Below are 18,571 nucleotides of genomic sequence, written 5' to 3'. Positions count from 1 at the left end.
CTGGCTAATCCCAGCCTTACTCAGAGATGCTTCTCCTTCTGATGAAGAGTGGGGTGAATGTAGAGAGGTCCAGGGGCCCAGGATGCACAGGTAAGTAAGTGATATTGTGGGTCCCCTAAACAAGTCACTTACTCCACCCCTTCTAAGGCTCAGGAACTCTGTACATACTTCCATCAGAAGTACGTAAGAGGAATATGGGGAAAGGGATGCAAACTCTATTCTCTAGACTGAATACAGTTATAACAATCACCAGTTCACACTAACTGTAGTACCCAGAATTGGGTCCATGTAAGACAAGCACAATCAACAACTAGTCAAAGAAGGGGGAGGGGCTTGCAGGGTGCCACTCTTGATCTCTTGAAATATTGCCTATTGATAGATTCTCGAATGGGAGGAGGAAATCACTGTGTTTAGTTGAGTATCCACTGCTGAGCCAACCAGGCTCCAATTTACACAGATGGTCACTATAAACTTAGTGGGTTAAAAAATTAAGCACATGAACATGAACATGAGAAACAGATTTGTGAGGAGAGCCTAGGGTGTCCAGGATGTTAGGGAGGTGAGAGTGGTTTAGATTGTGCAGTTTGCATGTAGTATATGTGAAAAATTATATTTTTAAAAAAGTTATCAGACTGCCTCCATGACTAGGTTCACAAGGTGACTAAGACAGTAATTATGGAGTGGATTGCTAGTGAGTCAAAGCTCACAGGATGGCTCTGAGCCAAGATATTTCACATGAGGTGCTGACCTGTTCCTGCTGCAGAGGAAGAGAGTCTACATACTGGTCTGGGCATTCAATATTTTAGTTCCTTTCTAAAGTTTCTCATCTGCATACGGGGCTATCCTGTGTCATCTCCTGAGTCCCTTTGGACAAGGGAGAGAGAGGTCAGTATAGTTCAGTTCTAATGTGAGATGACAACTTGGTAGAGAGGCCTTGCTGGAGCTGGACCAGAAGACCTGGGGGGGGGGGCAGAATCTCAGATAAGAGTGGACTTCCCAGGACCATAGGCATTCCTTAGAGGGACAGGAAGAGTGAGAGGTAAAAGCTTTTGATCTATCTTACCCTTGGTAGCCTGTTAAATGTTAAGAAGAGTTAGAAAGAAAGAAGGCACCCTTCTCAGACAAAGGCAGGACTTTTCAGGACTGACACTACTGGTCTTTGTATGTGCTGTTATGACAGGGTCAGTGCACAGGTTTGATTCCCAAGCTTCATGAAGGTATCTGAAGAGAGAAACAATGAAATAAAGACAGAGTAAAGAAGGTAATGTATAAATATGTTTTAAGCTCTGCACTCATGGAAGAGAGCAACACCATCCCTTTCCTGCAGACACATTCCTTTATTAAGACTCAGATAGCCATACCCAGGATGCTGGACACTGGCTCAGACACACGTTTTGTGTTCTAGATTTGTTGCAGGAGTTTCACTGTTTTCTGAATCCAAGGTATAAAGCTGGAGATTCTGGTGAATACCCGAGGAGGTGTATATGGACATAACCGATAACTGACAATGCCCTGGGCCACTCCATCACACACCAAAGGTCCCCCAGAGTCTCCCTGTAGACAGAAAAAGGAGACATCTTAGTAAATAGTCTCTTATCACCTCTTTCCAAACCCATTTTCTCCTTGTTCTTCTCTGTTCTCACTTAGGCCTGGGTTTTAGATGGGAAACACTACATGAGCCCATTGACCTCAATTCTGAATGGGTCGCAGTAGACAGAGTCTGTGAATCACTAACTAGTGTGTCTCTCTCTGGCTGTGTCCTTCTTTCAGGCTAACTAGACTTAGCTCTCCTATTTTCCTATGGTGAAAGGACAAAAGATTGGCTGAGAAAAAATGTCAGATCCCCATATGTTGTTCTCTCCATGTTCTCTAGACTAGCCGTGGTTGTAGAGCTGGAGGCCTGGCTGTGTGTCTAAAGTATTGCTTTGGCCCTGGGCAAATTTTGAAGATGGTTATGTCCTTACCTCAGAAGTAGACTTCCTGACATTGGGATTTCCCACACAAAGCTGGATGGAGTTGTCATAGTTTTCAGACATGGAAGAGCACTTTTGGCCATTTTGAACTTCTTGTTTCACTTCTTGAAGTGCATTAGGTGAAGTACAATTGGGCAAGATTCCCCAACCTGCCACTGTGCACACCTGCCCAGGCTTCACCCAATCATGGCTCTTTGGCAGGGCAATAGACTTCACTGCACTATTGAGTTGAGCTTTGCGTACCAGCTGGTCAGAAAGATGAAGAATAAGAGTTCAGATCTGGCACTGTCAGCAAGCTTAAACAGGGATGAGACTGCCTGTGTCTTCCCTGACACATTTTCAAAGACGCCCTCCCCCCATCCCCACCTCACACTAGCAGTTCTATTGCTCTGTAACCAATAGATCAGCCACCTAGTAGAAAAAAGGGGACTGATACACTAGTGATCTATGGGAGTAAACCAGACATCAGTAAAGTGGTACCTTCAGGAGCATGATGTCATTAACCAGTGTTTCACTATTAAAGTCCTCATGACGTTTATATTTACGAACACGAATGACCTGGGTGTTTTTCCGTTCCTGAATATTGTGAGCACCTAAGGTTACAATCATACGGCTGTGAAAAGAAGGTGGATTAAGTACCACACAGGAGCAGTGAAGCGGTCCCTGAAAGGCAGGTTGAGGGCTCAGCCTGAGGCTGAGTCAAATAGCAAGACATTTATAGGGGAGTTGTTCCTTAGGTCTTCAGTAACCACCCAGCCATTCAAACCCTTCACTGACACTATCTGGTCCTGGGTTTCACAATCACTTTAGGTCAAATAGGATAAAGTCAGGCTGATCTTCACCGTTGGCTCTACGTGTTTAGGGACAGCCAGGATCTGCTGTTATTTGGTCAGTCCCAGGCAGCAAAGACCCAGTTGCTTCTCCTTACCTTCCATAACAGTGAGCTGCTGTCATTACAATGTCTTCTCCTACCAGGAAACCACCACAACTTCTGGGAACTAATTTGCTATCATAAAAATTTATGTATGCCATGTAGGGCCGGGAGTGGGGTTTGGACTCTGTACCCCATATGATTTTTCCTGAAAAAAAAATGCTTATTATAAATCTTTGTGCTCATGGAAACTGTGCAACAATCCTGGAGGCTGGAATAAGAGACATTACATGCTTGGAGAGTATGTGGACCTGATGTACATGGCGAAAAGATCCTTTGCAGGGACTGTCACACAAGGAGAAAAGGTGCCTGGATGCTGTGAGGGATCACACAGATCCCTAATTTATAATTTCTTCTTGTTGTCATGGTAGTGCCAACACTTTGCCTTAAATCAAATTAAATCTGATTATACAGTAGAGAGAATTCAGCACACACTGTCCAGCAGATCAACACACTCCAAACAACTACAGTTGTCCCTGTGTCTCATGAGTCACCTGGTGTCCTGCTCACTTAAGCACTGAGCTCTGCCCCAAGTAAGCATGATGCACTGTTGAGGTAGAAAACTCTGGCTGCTTTCCCTCTAGTCTGACTCATGAGACACAGTAAGTACTTCACTTAGAGATGGGATTGCTGAAGAAACACTGAAAAGCTCTCAAATGTGCTGAGCAAGTAGCTGGGAGGAGGCCTCCTAAGGAAGTCTGAACCTCAGCGTAGATTTGTCTTCCTCAGGCATTGAAATAGCCTTCAGGATGAAGAAGGGAGGACACAGGACTAGTAGGATCATAGAGAGGAGGGGAAATGGGTTGGAGGATTCTTTGCCTGCCTGTTTCCATCAAGCTGTGGAGCAGGATGGAGCCACACTTCGCTGGCTCCGCTGGATTGTGGGTGTTATGGTAGACCTGAATGGTTCAGAAGAACAAAGACCAAGAAGACACCTGGAAACCTGAATAGAAGAATTCTTCTAGTCTTGACCCAGGTGGCAACCCCTGGATAAAGCTGCTTGCTCTTAGGTTTGTGCAAATAAAACTTCCAGCCCTCATTTTCAACTGCAGCTTTCCGGTAGGGTCCTATGATGTTTTTATAATTTGTCACTTTTGGATGATTGAGGTCTCACTCACCAGCTGCCACTGCAAGTTGTTCATTGTGACTTTGGTGCCCTATTTATTCTGTGCTAGAGCTGGAGCTCAGCTAACTTCTCAGATGAATGAAGTTAGGAGTAGATCTTAGATACAGCCTGACTGGGCCCCATGCAAACAAGTGTCAGCTCTGGAAGCCACTTGCCACACCTCTAGGGGTGTGGATGTTTGCTTACCTCCTTCAGTGTTGACTGGTAGGACAGCCACCAGAAAGACCAGGAGCAGGAACATCCTCTTCAGGGTCTGACCAGGTCTTAGTTGGTCACTTTGTCACTTCTCACAACTTTTAAACCATCAGGTGAGGAAAGAGGCCCAGAGCCAGAGATCTCTAATTTCCTGTGTGATAATTAAGATCTGAGTTCTTGCCACATCTGTGTGGTGAATGTACAGGAAACACACTGTTGTCAGTTGCTGGTGAGCATGACCACATTCCCCACAGGAATGCTGGAAGCTGAGAAGGACGGAAGAGCCTATTGAGGCCTTCCACACTAGCCAGAGGACCAGTCTTCTCTCCTGTCAATGGTCAGGGAACTGCAGTAGGATGCCTGCTGTCTTGAGTTTGTGATCAGGTAATTGTTTCATTTAAAAAATAACATTTCGACTCCCAATACTACTCTCTATGAGGAGGATTTTTGTTATTTTTTGGTTTTTTGTTTTGTTTTGCACAGGTTGTTTGTTTTCAGATTTAAGCTGGGTCATCTATTAACATCCTGAGATCTTTGATGCTTTGGGGGATGGGATGAAGAGTAAAGATTTAGGATGAAATGCTGTTGGGATGGTGATGATAGTGTCAGGAGGTAAGAGAATGACTGAATGGGAGCTTTATAGGAAGGATTTGACAGACGATGCTCAGGGTCCCATGCTGTAAAGACACTGATGTCCTCGTCATGTTGACATCTCAAATGTCTCAAATATTTTATCACCAAAGTAGTTAGTGGCACAGAAGTAGAGACAAAGAGCAGAAAGAAAGCTGTACTGTTGGTGCTGAGTCTCTGCATTTGCAGTGGTCTGCACTGTCAAGACAATCTGGTCCCAGGGAAGACCGTGTGCAATGCAGGCAAAGCTTTTACTGCTCACTTCTCTGTCTCTGTTGAGCCATCAGCTGTGGCTCATCTTGCAGTTCTGTGTATGCAGGGGCCTGGGTGATGTCAGCTTCTGAATGTAAAACTCAAGTGCATTTCTTCCTAGAATGCCAGAGTGAACCTGACATGGAGACTACTGTTTCCAGCAATCTTGTCATTTTGTACAGACACAAGGAGACTTCTGATGTAAGCTGCATGTAGTCCTCATGCTGACTTTGCATCTGTCACAACAAAGCTGTAATATTCAAACACATTCTCATTTGCATTGCCCTCCCAGGGGATACTACAGGGATTGTTATTATCTTATTACTCTGTTAATTTACTTGTATCTTCTTACCGTCAATTTGCAAATGATGAACACATTCAGTAATTGTGGTGTAACTATGAAATAGCTGTGTGATACTATATATCTGCTAAAACAAAATTCATAAGGCTATAGACCAAGAAAATTAAAGATGCTAGATTACGATGTTACTCCCACAGCCTGATTATCTTGTGAATATATCTGGTCCTGTGCTGTCACAATTTCTACTTCTGATTTCTTATATCTTGATAGTGCTATCACATTTTCCTGGCAGTTAAATGTCGTTTGAGTCACTGGGACAGGCTCTTGGGCTAGCCTTCTGCCTCACACATGGTTCACAGCCCCATATCTCATGGCTTCCTGGGAGCCAGTTTACACTGTCAAGCAGACACAGTATGAGGACCCCTCCTGCTCCTAGAATTTAATGCTGTTCTGAACAAGGGCTGGGAAATCTGTGCATGTGCTTGGACACCATGTGGGGAAGGAAGTTTGTTTGCTTGTGTGAGGATTTCACTGATAAATGTGTATCTGCCTTAGGACTTTATGAGTAGAAAGAAGGGAAACAAACATGGATGACCTTTGAATTGGATAGTATATGTAGATCTACAGTGAGCTCTGGAAGGTAATGACAAAAGGACCAAGAAATATGCATGAAAGCAATGGGTCTAAAATCCTCATGTTTGTTGGAAAAAGGAATCACTAAAGTCCTCCCATGGAATCTAGAGGACTGTATGTAGGATAAACTCAGACAATGGTCTAGGCCGTGAAAGCTCACTTTCTTTGTTTCTTGGCTCACTCTCTTTTTTCCTGCTCAGTCCTCCCTTGAGATAGCACCTCTGGGTCTCTGTCACCCATGACTTCTGTTTCTATGCTAAGAGGCTCTTGCTAGGTTTCTGATAGCTACACTTGGAACCTCTCTTCCTGGGCTTGAAAATTGAAAGCCCAAGGGCTTTTGGCAGTACTTTACCTGAACAGGGAATCGTGCTGCTCACCGTCTCCAGGCAATGTCTTATTCCATGAAAGATCTGATCTTCTTGTATTCTCATAGTCTGTTTAAAATTTTCAAAAGATATCACCAGTGTTGAAAAAAGTAGAAAACACAAGTTTGATAATTCAAGCTGTTTCTAGTGGTAAAGCACAGTAGCACAGTCTTCTACAGCTATCAAACAACATTCTTCTTTATGTACAGGAACACTGACCCTGTATGATAACGCTGCCCCATTGCTCCTTCTGACTGACTCTGTTTGTGTCTCCATGGATCTGTGGGAGACTTGCCCAGACTCCAGCATCCTGAGAAGGATGCTACTTCATGCTTCATACATGGTCAAAACTTTATTGGCCAAAAAGACCTTAGTAGATAGTAGGGAAGCCCTGTGCATACTCAGGACTGGGGTGGGGCCTAGAAAATGAGGAGAGTGTAAAGACCAGATCAAGGACTGGAGAGAGGGTGGGGTGATGTTCCAAAGTAGGAATTCATTCTTCTGTTCTGTATCCCTAGGATTATTCTTCCAGAAGGGAATTGGCTCACAATGTCCCCTGAGTGCTGTAAGGATTGGGTTGCCACAACTTTGTATGTTTTAGAAGAAAAAGAAGAGAAGCAATGTTTTTGTTTTGTTTTTTCTTTCTTTTTTTTAATAAGTGGGAAATGTATGTTCTCAGACTAAACTGAGGAAAGCCTAAATCCTTGCACAGGCCTTTCATCTTGTTTCCAAGGAATCCTTGGCTCTGCTTTCCAACTGCTGCCAGGGTGATTGAGCTTTGCTCAGGCAAGCTCAAGAAAGCTATGCTGCATTTTCCCTATGCTGCCATCTGGTGATGGGCATTTGAGAAGCACTGATACACTGCTCAGGGGATGGGAGAATGTAGCCTAGGATGAGGGCCTCAGACTTGATATGAAACAAGGCAGCCTGAGGACAAAGTGTCATGGATTCTCAAGCTCCTGGAAGTCCAGTAGCACTGGAAACCTCAGGGAATCAGGGATGAAAGTGGGGGCCTGCAATGGAGGTGGAGGGGGGGGCTTTGGGTTAGCTCATAACAAATGTTCGAAAGTGTGGAGGGGCCTTCTGTCAGGTGGCATCTCTGTATGATGAAGGCTTCCCCACCCCCACTGCAGTCCTCTTTGACCAGAGATTAAATACCTTTTGTATGAAGGAATGTCTGGGAGGGGAAGCTCATTGGCTAAACCCTCAGAGTCCATCTGGATACCTCCTTAGCAGGTAGGTTTCAAGTCAGTGAAAGGAGAAGAAAGAAGTCAGGTTAATATGAGACATCCTCTCCTCTCCAGGTACATATTAAAGCTGAGGAAGCATCATGAAAAATATCTAATTGGAGGAGCATTGGCTAAGAGTGCAGATGCAGACCAGGGATCAACTGTGTTCCTGTAGTCACTTAACAAGGTGCTGTGTGCTCATTTCCTTTCTGGGCCTTCCATTTTCATGGAGGTGGTTAGTGTCTGCTGGGGCCTTACAGTTTTCTTTTGTAAGTCATGCATAGTTTCATTAACTAAAAATGGAGTCAGCAAGTGGTAGCTCACACCTTTAATCCCAGCACTTGAGAGGCAGAGGCAGGTGGATCTCTGAGTTTGAAGTCAGCCTGGTCTATAGAGTGAGTTCCAGGAGAGCCAGAGCTAAAACAGAGAAATCCTGTCTCAATAAACCAAAACCCAAACCAAAAACTAACAAACAAAGAAGGAAGCCATAGCAAATACTCATGGTTCTCTCTGACTTAGTGGAATGGGGTAGGTATCTTGATTCTGTTTTCTTCTCCAACCCATGTAGGCTGTTGCCCAATCTGAATGCTTGAACATGACAGAATCTGGGGGGCAAGTTATGGTCTAGCAGGACAGTCCTGTAGATACCATGTGATGGGAAGTCCTGGAGAGCTGTGAACTGGGGCCTGGGAATCCACAGTCTTCAGGAGCTGCTTGATAAGAGAATCCTCAGTGCCATGTGCTCAGACACTTTTGTGTTAAGGATACTCCAGCAAACAGTGTCTGTGGTAAAATGAAAGTAAAGTTTGAGTGGAGTCCATTTTATTGGAATTCGAGGGAAAGAAGGGTATTCTGAAAAGGCTGGCAGTTTGTCCAAGAGTTATTGCAGAAAGGAACTAGCAAGTGACAATATTTTAGTTTTCTAAAACAAAAGAAACATGTCATCATATTTTAACAAGGTATATGCGAGATCTATAATACTTGTATATTTACATTTTGAAGGAAACATTGCATATATTTTGTACATTAAGATAACAAAACAGATATGCAACAAAACATGAATTTATAATCAATATGAGAAACGAAACAAATTGCCACATCATTGTAGTAAGAACTAAAATTCATATGCTTTACATGTCAATAATTCAATTTGTTCTACAATTAACTACTTGTATCACTGAAAGTGACTGATTATTTTTAACAAAATATAAAAGGGCTGCTCTGAAGCTGGGAGAAGAGCTGCCCTGTTGTATTTATTTACATATAAAAAGGGAATAGTATAGAAGAATATAAACTTTCAAATAAATTCCTTTCAGAAACATTTATGTTGAGGTAGTAATGTGTACATGCATAGTTATTATATATTCTGATACTGCTTTTCACTTTTTGTCTATTTTGTTCAACTTGAGGGTTAAGTGTCTGTACATATGATATCTCTAATATTAGGAAAATGTTACAGTTTATTTTGGCTTTCTAACCCTGTCAATTGTTCAGCATGGAGCATGGAGTTTTATCCCATGTTTGTCTCTTTAGAAATAGGTACCAAGTATGTGGTCTTGGGTGGGTAGAAGGGGAGGTATGACAGGACTAGAATGAGGTATGAAAGAAGCTGGGAGAGGAGCTGTCCTGTTGTCCTGGTTTCTGTAGTCCTTTACCTGTCTTTACACCCTGCTTGTTCCAGATACTTGAGTGGGCCATATTTCAATCTGTTTTAAAGCTGAGGTGGCCAGGCCCTTTGCATTATGTCCTAGCTCCTCCTGAGGAAATCTTTTCATGCCTCAATAGCACAGTGTGGTGAAGGGGCTACACTTTCAAGCATCACAATATTCCAACATACAATTAGAACAAGAAGAGGTAGTAACAGAAAATATGATAGTTAAAGTTTAAACTACAAAATTCAAATTACAATAGCTGAGGCAGCAGGGTACTGGCAAAGGGAGAGACAAACAGGTCAAGGGAACAGGATAAAGACACTTCACTTTAATAGCTCCAGAAAAATATAGTCAATGAGTTGTGGGGAACCCAGCCCCAATGGATATATTGACACCGCTGCTCCTGCAACTATGGCTCAGCGAGTATCATGGAAGAGGGGCTGGAAAGACTGTAAAAGCCAGGAAGTTTGCTGTGAAAGAGTCTCTCCTAGAAATGGCTGCATGAACAAAACCAGACCTAACAAATCGATGGACATGTTAGCATGGAAGGAGGGCAATTCTGCTGGATCTGATTTCCAAACAAGAACTACAAGCAACTATTGACTTCAGAGAGGAGAATTAAAACTTTTCAGGGATGAGCCTCCTTGTTGGTTATCTATTTCAGGGAGTTCATTCTCGATACACATACACAAGAAAAACAGACCCAGCTGGTTGTGTTTGTGAACACAAAAGATGGCATATGCTGACTAGTCTTATGCCAACTTGACAAAAGCTAGAGTCATTTGAAAAGAGGAAAAATCAATTATGAATGAAAATGCCCTATAAAATCAGTCAGTAGGCAATTCTGTAGGGCATTTTCTTTTATTGATTGATGTGGGTGGGTCTGCTCATTGTGAGTGGTGCTTCCCCAAGGCTCCTGGCCCTGGGTTCTACAAGAAAGCAGGCTAAACAAGCTTGAGGAACAAGCCAATAAGCAGCATTCCTCCATGGTCTCTGCATCAGCTCCTACCTTCAGGTTCCTGCTTCAAGTTCCTGCCCTGACTTCCTTCAGTGATGCACTGTGAACTAAGAATTGTAAGATGAAATTATCTGTTTCCCAAGTTGCTTTTGGTCATGGTGTTTATCACAGCAATAGAAAGTCTAACTAAGACAGATACATAATCAATTTCCAATTAATAGCACAGTGAAAAACACTGGTAAGAGAATGAGAAGCCGCAGCAAAGAGAACATTATCCTCTCAGATCCCCTAGTCGATTTCTGCTAGATGTAACAAGCACTGATTTGATGAGGCTACTTTTGCTTTTTCTCTCATTCAGGCTCTGTACTGTTTTCAGCCAGATGCTGTGTGTGCTTGACTTAGTGATGTGTGACTTTTCTCCACTACTTTTTACTTATTCTTTTACTTTTGCTTACTATGTATTTAATAAGCTTAGTCATTCAAAACTGGAAGAAAGACTGTGCACATCACTCTGTATACCTTACAGAACACTGTGTTCTCTGTAAGAGACAGAGCTGGAAGGGAGCCAGGGGCCTGGGACAGCATCCCTGCTGTGGCCATTGTCACCTAGTCTAGCTCTGGGGCAAGAAGAGAGTTACTGCAGCTGTCAACTTGAGCTCACTTTGCAACCAGAGCAGGTGACATTTAGAGGCCAGACTCTGCATTCACATCAGTTTCTATGGCCAGGGATTGGACTGCACTTTCTCTCCTAAAGATGCCTCAGGGTCTAAAGAGAAAAGCCATTATCCTTGCCTGACTCTCCTGTGGGTCCTGGGCTTAGAGTTCTCTGAAAGTAGGAGGTGCATGGCTGTTTCTCCACAGGCAACATGCTAATAAGTGTGACTGTGCCTGGAATACAGGAGGCCACATTTCCTTTTCTGCTCAGATGTAACTAGTTCTTTAATAGTGACTGATCTCATTGCTGCTGCTTAGAACAGTATTCTACAGGAGAAACACCTAAGCCTCCAGCTGCTAAACTGTCACAATGTATCCAGAGGTGCTTTGTTTTTGACATTTTTTTGAGATCATAGTTTAATTACAGTATTTCTCCCTTTTCTTTTCTCCCTCCAGCCCCTCTGTACACCTCTCCTTGCTCTTCTTCAAATTCATGGCCTTAAAAAACTGTTATTATATTTATATGTATATTTGTATACACAGATATATTTAAAAATGTAATCTGATGAATCCATATAATGTTGCTTGTATGCATGCTTTCAGGATGGACCTTTTAGCACTGGACACACAATTGGTGTGTTCTTTCCTGGGGAGGGCCACCTCTCCTGCTCTCAGCTTTCCTCAGTCACCTGTATTCCTTTGTATAGGGTTTAGGCTCCTGGGTTTTTCCTTGTCCAGTTTGGCATGTCCATTGGTGTCAGCCTTGTTCACTTGGCACTTGTGTGGTCATGTTGGTGAGACTTTATGCATAGCTTCTACTGTTACTAGGAGACCCAATCTCACATCAAACTCCCTGACCCTCTGGCTCTTACAAACATTCTGGCTCCTCTTCTGCAGTTTTCCCTGAACCATAGGTACAGGAGTGTTTCATAGATGTATCCACTTGAACTGGCCTCCACAACTCTCCATGTTGATTGGTTGTGGTTTTCTCTAGGGGTCTCTGTTACAGAGCAAGGTTCCTTTGGTGAGGGGCAAAGACTACAATTTTTAATCTAGACTCATCCCTGGAGAAGGAACTTGGATCCCAAAGTTTCTTATACCTTTGAAGGTGTGTTGAAGTAATGGTGATGGAATGTAATGCTGAAGACTGTTTAACCATGCTAGGAGACATGCCACCTAAATCTGAACTTCAGTCATTCTTCATTTGGATGAAGTGCTTAGCCAGTCAAGACCTTTACTGAACTTTTATTTTGACAGAGATATTTCCTTGAACTTTTGAGGTCACCCCTGCTGTGTTTCCTGGGCTTCACCCTCACCCATAATGTTCCACAGTACGAGTGACTGCACCCCTAATATAAGTCCCTGCATTCTTCTTTCTCTCCTCTTTTTTAGGTTCCAGAACTGAGTAGTTCAAATGTGGAGAGTCACAGCAATAGATTCCTGAAGATAACAGGCCGTTCAAACTCTGTTGATAACTGGAGTCCTTCCCACATCTTCCCTCCCTTTCTTTTCTGAGTGGGTGGGTACCCTCTGGGTATCTCTGCACCCTGGCATTTCAAGTCTCTGTGAGGCAAGGAGCATCCTCTCACTGAGGTCAGACAAGGCAGCCCAGCGAGTAGAAGTTATCCCACATACAGGCAACAGTTTTGGGGGTGATCTCAGCTCCAATTATTGGAGACCCACACAAAGACCAAACTGCACATCTGCTACATAAGCAGTGAGGCCTAGGTCCAGCCTAGGTGTGTCTTTTGGTTGGTGGTAAAGTCTCTGAGAGCCCCAAGGGTCCAGGTTAGTAGACTGTGTTCTTGTGGACTTCCTATCTTTTTCAGGACCACTATTCTTTTTATTATTCTTCCATAAAAATCTTTAACCTTTATCCACTGTTTGGATGTGGGTGTTTATATCTGCCTGAGTCAGCTTCTTGGTGGAGCCTCAAAGAGGACAGCCATGCTAGACACTTGTCTGCAAGCATAACATAGTATCATTAATAGTGTTAGGGATTGGTGCTTGCCCATGGGATACGTCTCAAATTGTGCTGGTTTTTGGTTGGAAAAGCAAACATTTAGTTGAAGCTGGCTATCAGTTTCAGAGATTTAGTCCATTGTCATCATGGAGAAAAGCGTGGCAATGTGCAGGCAGACATGGGGCTGGAGGAGCAGAGCATTCTACATCCTGATCCAAAGGCAGCTAGGAGGAAACTATTTTCCATACTGGGTGTACCTTGAACTTCTATATGAGACCTCAAAGCCCACCTCTACAGGGACACATGCCCAGGACCAAGCTTAGAATCCAGCATAGAATCCTCTTTGCTAGATATAAGATAGACTAGCATCAGAGGAATACCCTGGCTGTCACCACTGTTACAACAGATGGTTAATGAAAGCTTTGAAACTCTCACCAGGAAGATATGAGAGACTCAGTGGGAACAGGTGCTGGTATCGAGCGTGGTCTCCCACTCCCTCAGGCCCTTCAGATCTGCTTGCTACATTGAGCACATAGATTTAGTCATGACAAGAGCACAACATTGGGCAACATCTGGGTCTTCAATCATGTTTTCCTTCAAAAGAGGATTCCCTCATAGCCTAGCCCTAACTATTTTAGTGGGTTAGGACTCCAAGTGAGACTTTAAGTGCTGAGTATACATGTGTGTATGTGTTTGTGTGCCTGTGTGTGTGTGTGTGTGTGCATGTGTGTGTGTGTGTGTGTGTGTGTGTGTGTGTGTGTGTGTGTGTGTAGTGGTATGCTAAAGAACACAGAAATACCAAGGAGAGTGATCACGTAGTTAGGGCCTGTAGGATCTCATGGGAAACAGGATTCAGGCCTGTAGGGAGTTGTAGAAACCTTTCTAAACAGAAGTCTAGTCTGGGAGTTGCCTTGGAGGTGCTGACAGGAATAGGAAGACATGCAAAGTTGTGGAGGTTCCCTTGGGTTTCTTTATTATTGGGTCTGGGACTGGGTAGTGTTCTGGGGCGCCAAGTAAATGTCACAGAACAAATGTGGTGTGGGGGACTTTTCTGCTGCTCTCTGCTTTTCTGATTTCACTGGCAAGAGTTGTCTCCATTTGCAAGTACAACCATTTAATAGTGAGAATGTCATCTCTAAGAAACTGTAAGTAATCAATAATTCCCATGGCCATGCAGTTATTAGAGAATGATTGAATGAGGCTAGAGATGAGCTATTAACCATAGTTTTGTCGACAACGGCCTACACTGAGTTTTAAACAAATGGCCTCCTGACAATAGTTACATGTAAAACAACGACCTTGGATAGATGCCCAGAGGAATTCACCAAAGCATTGTGTATGTGCCCAGTTGGATTTGGTAAGACATCTGGTCAGTTATTATTTCACTTAAGACTATAGAAACTGAAGAAGTTCATATTGTAAATGTCACATGATCAGGTGAAATTTGCATGTTGATGTACCAGAAAAACCTTTCCAGGTGATTCCATGCAGTTAGTTTAAGATGTTTAAAGTCTGATTTCAGTTCTGATTCCAGCGATCTTTTATGTGATGTAGACAATCACAGTCTAGTCTTTTATTCAACATTTTGTCTGCAGTTTTATATAACTTCAGAGCACTCAAAGTGTGAAGCAGATCTTCACCACTGGAAATGGAAACACTGCTCTGTGACCTAGTGTCTTGGTATAATGTGAGGTTTTAGACAGGAACTGCCATCTCTGTTGGATACTGCTTTGCTTCTAAGTCTGACTTTTGTGACTTGTGTTCCTACGAACATTGGTGTTTGCTTTAATATTCTGATGTTCTATTTTCCCTTTCTTCTAGTGCTTGTGTAGTTTAAGTTTTAGCACTTGTATGTATTTAAGGTTTAGTTTTGAGTGTGGTGGAAGGAATTTATTCACTATTTTTCATAATCAAAGTAATGATATCTTGTCCTAATACCATGTATTAAAAACTCATTGTTTTTTATTTATTTTTTACCTTAAGATTTATTCATGTATTTATTTTATGTATGAATGCTGTATCTGCATGTCCACCTGCAGTCCAGAAGAGGCCATCAGATCACACTATAGATGGTCATGAGCCACCAAGTGGTTGCTGGGAATTAAACTCAAGTCCTTGAAAAGAACAACCAGTGCTCTTAACTGCTGAGCTATCTCTCTAGCCCCAGAAATTCATTAATTTCATGGGTTTGAGATTTGTCTTAAATAAGGATTTAATGGAATTCCTACTCTGTCTTTGGATCAAAATTATCTGTCTTCATACTTCAGCACTAAGTGGGAGGGGCTCAGGGAGAGAGCCTTGCCCTGGGAAGAGACACTGATTCAGGGAGTGGGATGAGGTAATAAGGCAGATGCCTGGCTTAGGGAAGGGAAAATTCTCATCTTGATCCCCACGCTGAGGAGGGTAGGCCACAGGGTTTGTTTGTTGTGGGAAGAAAACTCACTTTCTGGAGGAACTTCACTCTATCTAGGCAGATGTCATTGACTCTATCTAGGCACATGTCATTGGGTATCCACTGGAGAAGGAGTGTTTATGCTCCTTCAGTATGGATACAGGGAAACCTAATCCCTATTGGAAAGGGATTACATGAGAAGTGATAGCTACTGAACCCTTGTGAGTAGCCATCCTATTAGAGAGGCCCCATGGATTCCCCTTGTGCTTTCTACAGTGTGAGACTGCAGGAAAGGATAGCTGTGATCTAGTGAGCAGGGAAGCTGATGCCTTGACTTTGAACTTCTCAGCTTCTGGAACATGGTAAAATAAATGTCTGTTGTTTAGTATACCACTAAAATACCACTATGTGGTATTTTGACATAGGAGTTCAAACACATTAAGACAGCACTAAATAATATTTAATAAACAAAAATGTACACTGTCCAGGAGACATTCATAAGGGCTATAGAAATCACCTGGAGCTGGTCTGCACCTGAGACAGGGAGTCAGCAGGTCCCTGATATCATGGGGCAAGGCGTCTCATTGTTCTTTTGATCCAGGGCAAGAAGCTCTGGATCTTGGTGAATACAGCTGGAGGTTTACCATTGTTGCTTCCATAGGAGACGATGCCCTGGGCAACATTGCTACATACCAGAGGGCCACCGGAATCCCCCTGTGGGCAGAGGAGGAAAAGAACATGAAGCTAGGCTTTCTGGCTCTTGTTGCCCTGTGATACAGGCTCCCAGAGAAAGGTATGTGTTGGGGGCTTCCTTCATTGCCTGTGTGGGGGCAATGGGCTTTTGATGGGCTTGCAGAAAACAAGTTCCCGGGTCTTTCAGTTGCTAGGCTTCAGATCCTGTTAAAGTTACTGCCGCCAGCCAACTCCATCAAGGTTCCTTCACCTTCTCTATTAAGATAAATTGTGGATCTTCCTGTCATTCCTGAAGAGGAAAAACCCTTTCCACTCTGGTCTAGACCAGGATGGAGACCTGTCCTGCTGACCTCTGTCAGCCCTGAGCCCCTTGTCCCAAGAAAAATACTGGAGGGTGTTCAGATACTTACCCTGAATGCAGACTTCCTCTCTCTTGGGTTTCCCACACAGATCTGAGTCTGGCTGTTGTAGAATTGGAAGCGATTGGAGCACTTTTGGTCCATCTGCACTCTTAGCTGCACCTCCTGGAGTACATTTGTTCCCCTGCTCTGGCTCACCAGGCCCCAGCCAGCCACTGTGCACAAATCTCCTGGCTGCAGTTTCTTGCTTGCCTGAGGCAGAGCCACTGGCTTCACTGCTCTACTCCTCCGGGCTCTGCTCCTCAGCTGTCAGGAGGGATGTAGGCATTCTAGCTCAGCTGCTATCTCCCACCAGTACCCAGTGATTTTTCATCCCCTTCACCACTCTGAAACCCTGCCTGGACTTCCTCCTCAAAAGCCACGTACCAAGAGGGAGCCAGTATGCCTAGAGAACCAGAAGTCAGAAGTGAAGTACCTGCAGTAGCATGATGTCATTCCTAATGTTCTGAGGATTGTAATCAGGATGGCGGATGGCTCTGAGCACAGTGATATGTTGCTGGGTCCTTTCTCTCCTTTGGATGTTGTGGGCCCCTAGGGTAACATTTATGGAGCTGCGAAAGAAAGGTTGGGATTCAGAGGTAGGCATAATAACCAGGATCTTAGATCCAGCAGCTCAGCAGGGCAGATGAATAGCCCAAGGGCAGGAGAATGAGCTGGAGAGAGTGTGGGGAGGAGAGGGAGAAAATGGGAGGGCCTTGGGCCTGACCCCTGCCTGCTGTTTCCCACAACCCCTGAACTGGGAAAGCAGATTAAACATAAATAGTTTGAGGTCATAGTTAGGGCCCAGCCTGTGTCTTTTGCCTTCTGTTTGTTTTTGGATCATAGCCTCCTTTTCTGTGTATGGGCACTTGCTTCTTACCTCCCTTTTCCTGGTCCCATCTTGTCTCCAGAATTTCATTATCATTATACTTATTTGTAATTGCATACTTTCAGGCTCTGTGGGGGGAATTTGGGGACACTGACTTCCTGGGAAGCCCCTGAGTTTCTCACCTTCCCAAGCAATGACCTGCTGTTAAGACAAAGTCTTCTCGCACCAGAAACCCTCCACAAGCACTCAGCCCTTCTGGACTCTGGATCAGAAGAAATGCCATGTAGGGATAGGAATTTGGCTTTGCTTCCCGTCCTCCAATGATCTTTCCTGCAAAGAAGCATCTGGCACTTACGTGTGTACTTGGGAAATTGCTGACAGTGCGAGGTGGGCAGCTTTAGAAAGGCTGGAAGTGGGGGAGGAGTGATACAGAAGAGCTTTGTGGGACATCTGGCACAGGGAGAAGATGCCAAGGCTCCACAGGAGTTACTCCTAGCTTGAAGGGAGACTCATCTTCTTCCCAGACCTTTGTGTGTTCCTTCTCCAAATGGAGAATGATGTTTGTTCCACACGAGGCTGACTCAGACTATTGAGGCAAGATGCTTTCCCAAAGTATGAGCTTTCTCTGTTCCCTGGTACTTCCCTCCTCAGAGAGCATCCCATGGCCCAGAGTCTACCTTCTCAAATCATGGAACTAGATATGGGTGACTGAATAAATTTATGTAGAAAATATTTATATAGTTCTTTCTATGTGTCAAGGCCAATGATAAGACTCTCTTGTACAATAACAATTTAATTGTCACAGCAACTGTATGTGACAGTATTAATGTTATCTACATTTTATAGGTAAGAAAACTGAGGAGATGTAAGTTCAGGTAAGTTGCCCAACAACAGAAAGTTAGGATTACTACAACATGTCTATTCAAGTAGTAGGATAGGACCCATTCTCTGAGGTGTGGTTGGCCACTCACCTGCCTCATCTCCTTGGAGTAAAATAAAGGTCAACAGGAGCAGAAGTGGCTGCATGTTTCCAGATCTGTTGCTTAGTCAGTTGCTGCTTGTACTTTCCTCTGGCAGACTTTTATCCTCCCCTGGAGAGGAAGGAAGAGTGTGCTGAGAAGTCACAGATCCATTTTCCTGCTCGTGTGATAGGTTTCGTCACCCAAAGCTTCCTAGGAGGTTTGCACACCAACTGCCAGTGATCTCGGAGAAGAGACAGTTGTCCACACCAATGTGTTGTTGTCCTACACAGTTGCTGTGTCCTTGCTGACAGCAAAAAAAAAAAAAAAAAAAATAGAAATCCAGCAAAGAGTGAGGTCTTTGAATATTGTGTACCAAGTTCACCATACACTCAATAATTCAGGGAAACTGATGACTACTTTTTTTTCTTCCTCTCC

General features: G+C 43.7%; 2 protein-coding genes across 2 annotated transcripts; both read right to left on the bottom strand.

The window, feature by feature from the left end:
- Positions 1–1,318: 1,318 nt before the first annotated feature.
- Positions 1,319–5,357, bottom strand: LOC117705603 (mast cell protease 8-like). The gene is made up of 5 exons (XM_034498343.2): positions 4,217–5,357; positions 2,902–3,052; positions 2,454–2,586; positions 1,965–2,219; positions 1,319–1,554 (listed from the first exon to the last, which is right to left on the bottom strand). The coding sequence occupies exons 1-5, from the start codon at positions 4,269–4,271 to the stop codon at positions 1,402–1,404; spliced, it is 747 nt and encodes a 248-aa protein (XP_034354234.1). The 5' UTR covers positions 4,272–5,357; the 3' UTR covers positions 1,319–1,401.
- A 10,335-nt stretch (positions 5,358–15,692) lies between these two features.
- On the bottom strand, positions 15,693–18,284 carry LOC117705954 (cathepsin G). Its single transcript, XM_034498744.2, has 5 exons — positions 18,146–18,284; positions 17,357–17,504; positions 16,782–16,917; positions 16,358–16,612; positions 15,693–15,968 (listed from the first exon to the last, which is right to left on the bottom strand). The coding sequence occupies exons 1-5, from the start codon at positions 18,198–18,200 to the stop codon at positions 15,819–15,821; spliced, it is 744 nt and encodes a 247-aa protein (XP_034354635.1). The 5' UTR covers positions 18,201–18,284; the 3' UTR covers positions 15,693–15,818.
- Between the last annotated feature and the right edge of the window lie 287 nt (positions 18,285–18,571).

Source organism: Arvicanthis niloticus, chromosome 3 (genome assembly GCF_011762505.2).
Source record: "Arvicanthis niloticus isolate mArvNil1 chromosome 3, mArvNil1.pat.X, whole genome shotgun sequence".
Classification (NCBI taxonomy): domain Eukaryota; kingdom Metazoa; phylum Chordata; class Mammalia; order Rodentia; family Muridae; genus Arvicanthis; species Arvicanthis niloticus.
The sequence above is the reverse complement of the archived record's forward strand: the minus strand, read 5'-3'. Positions and strand labels throughout refer to the sequence as shown.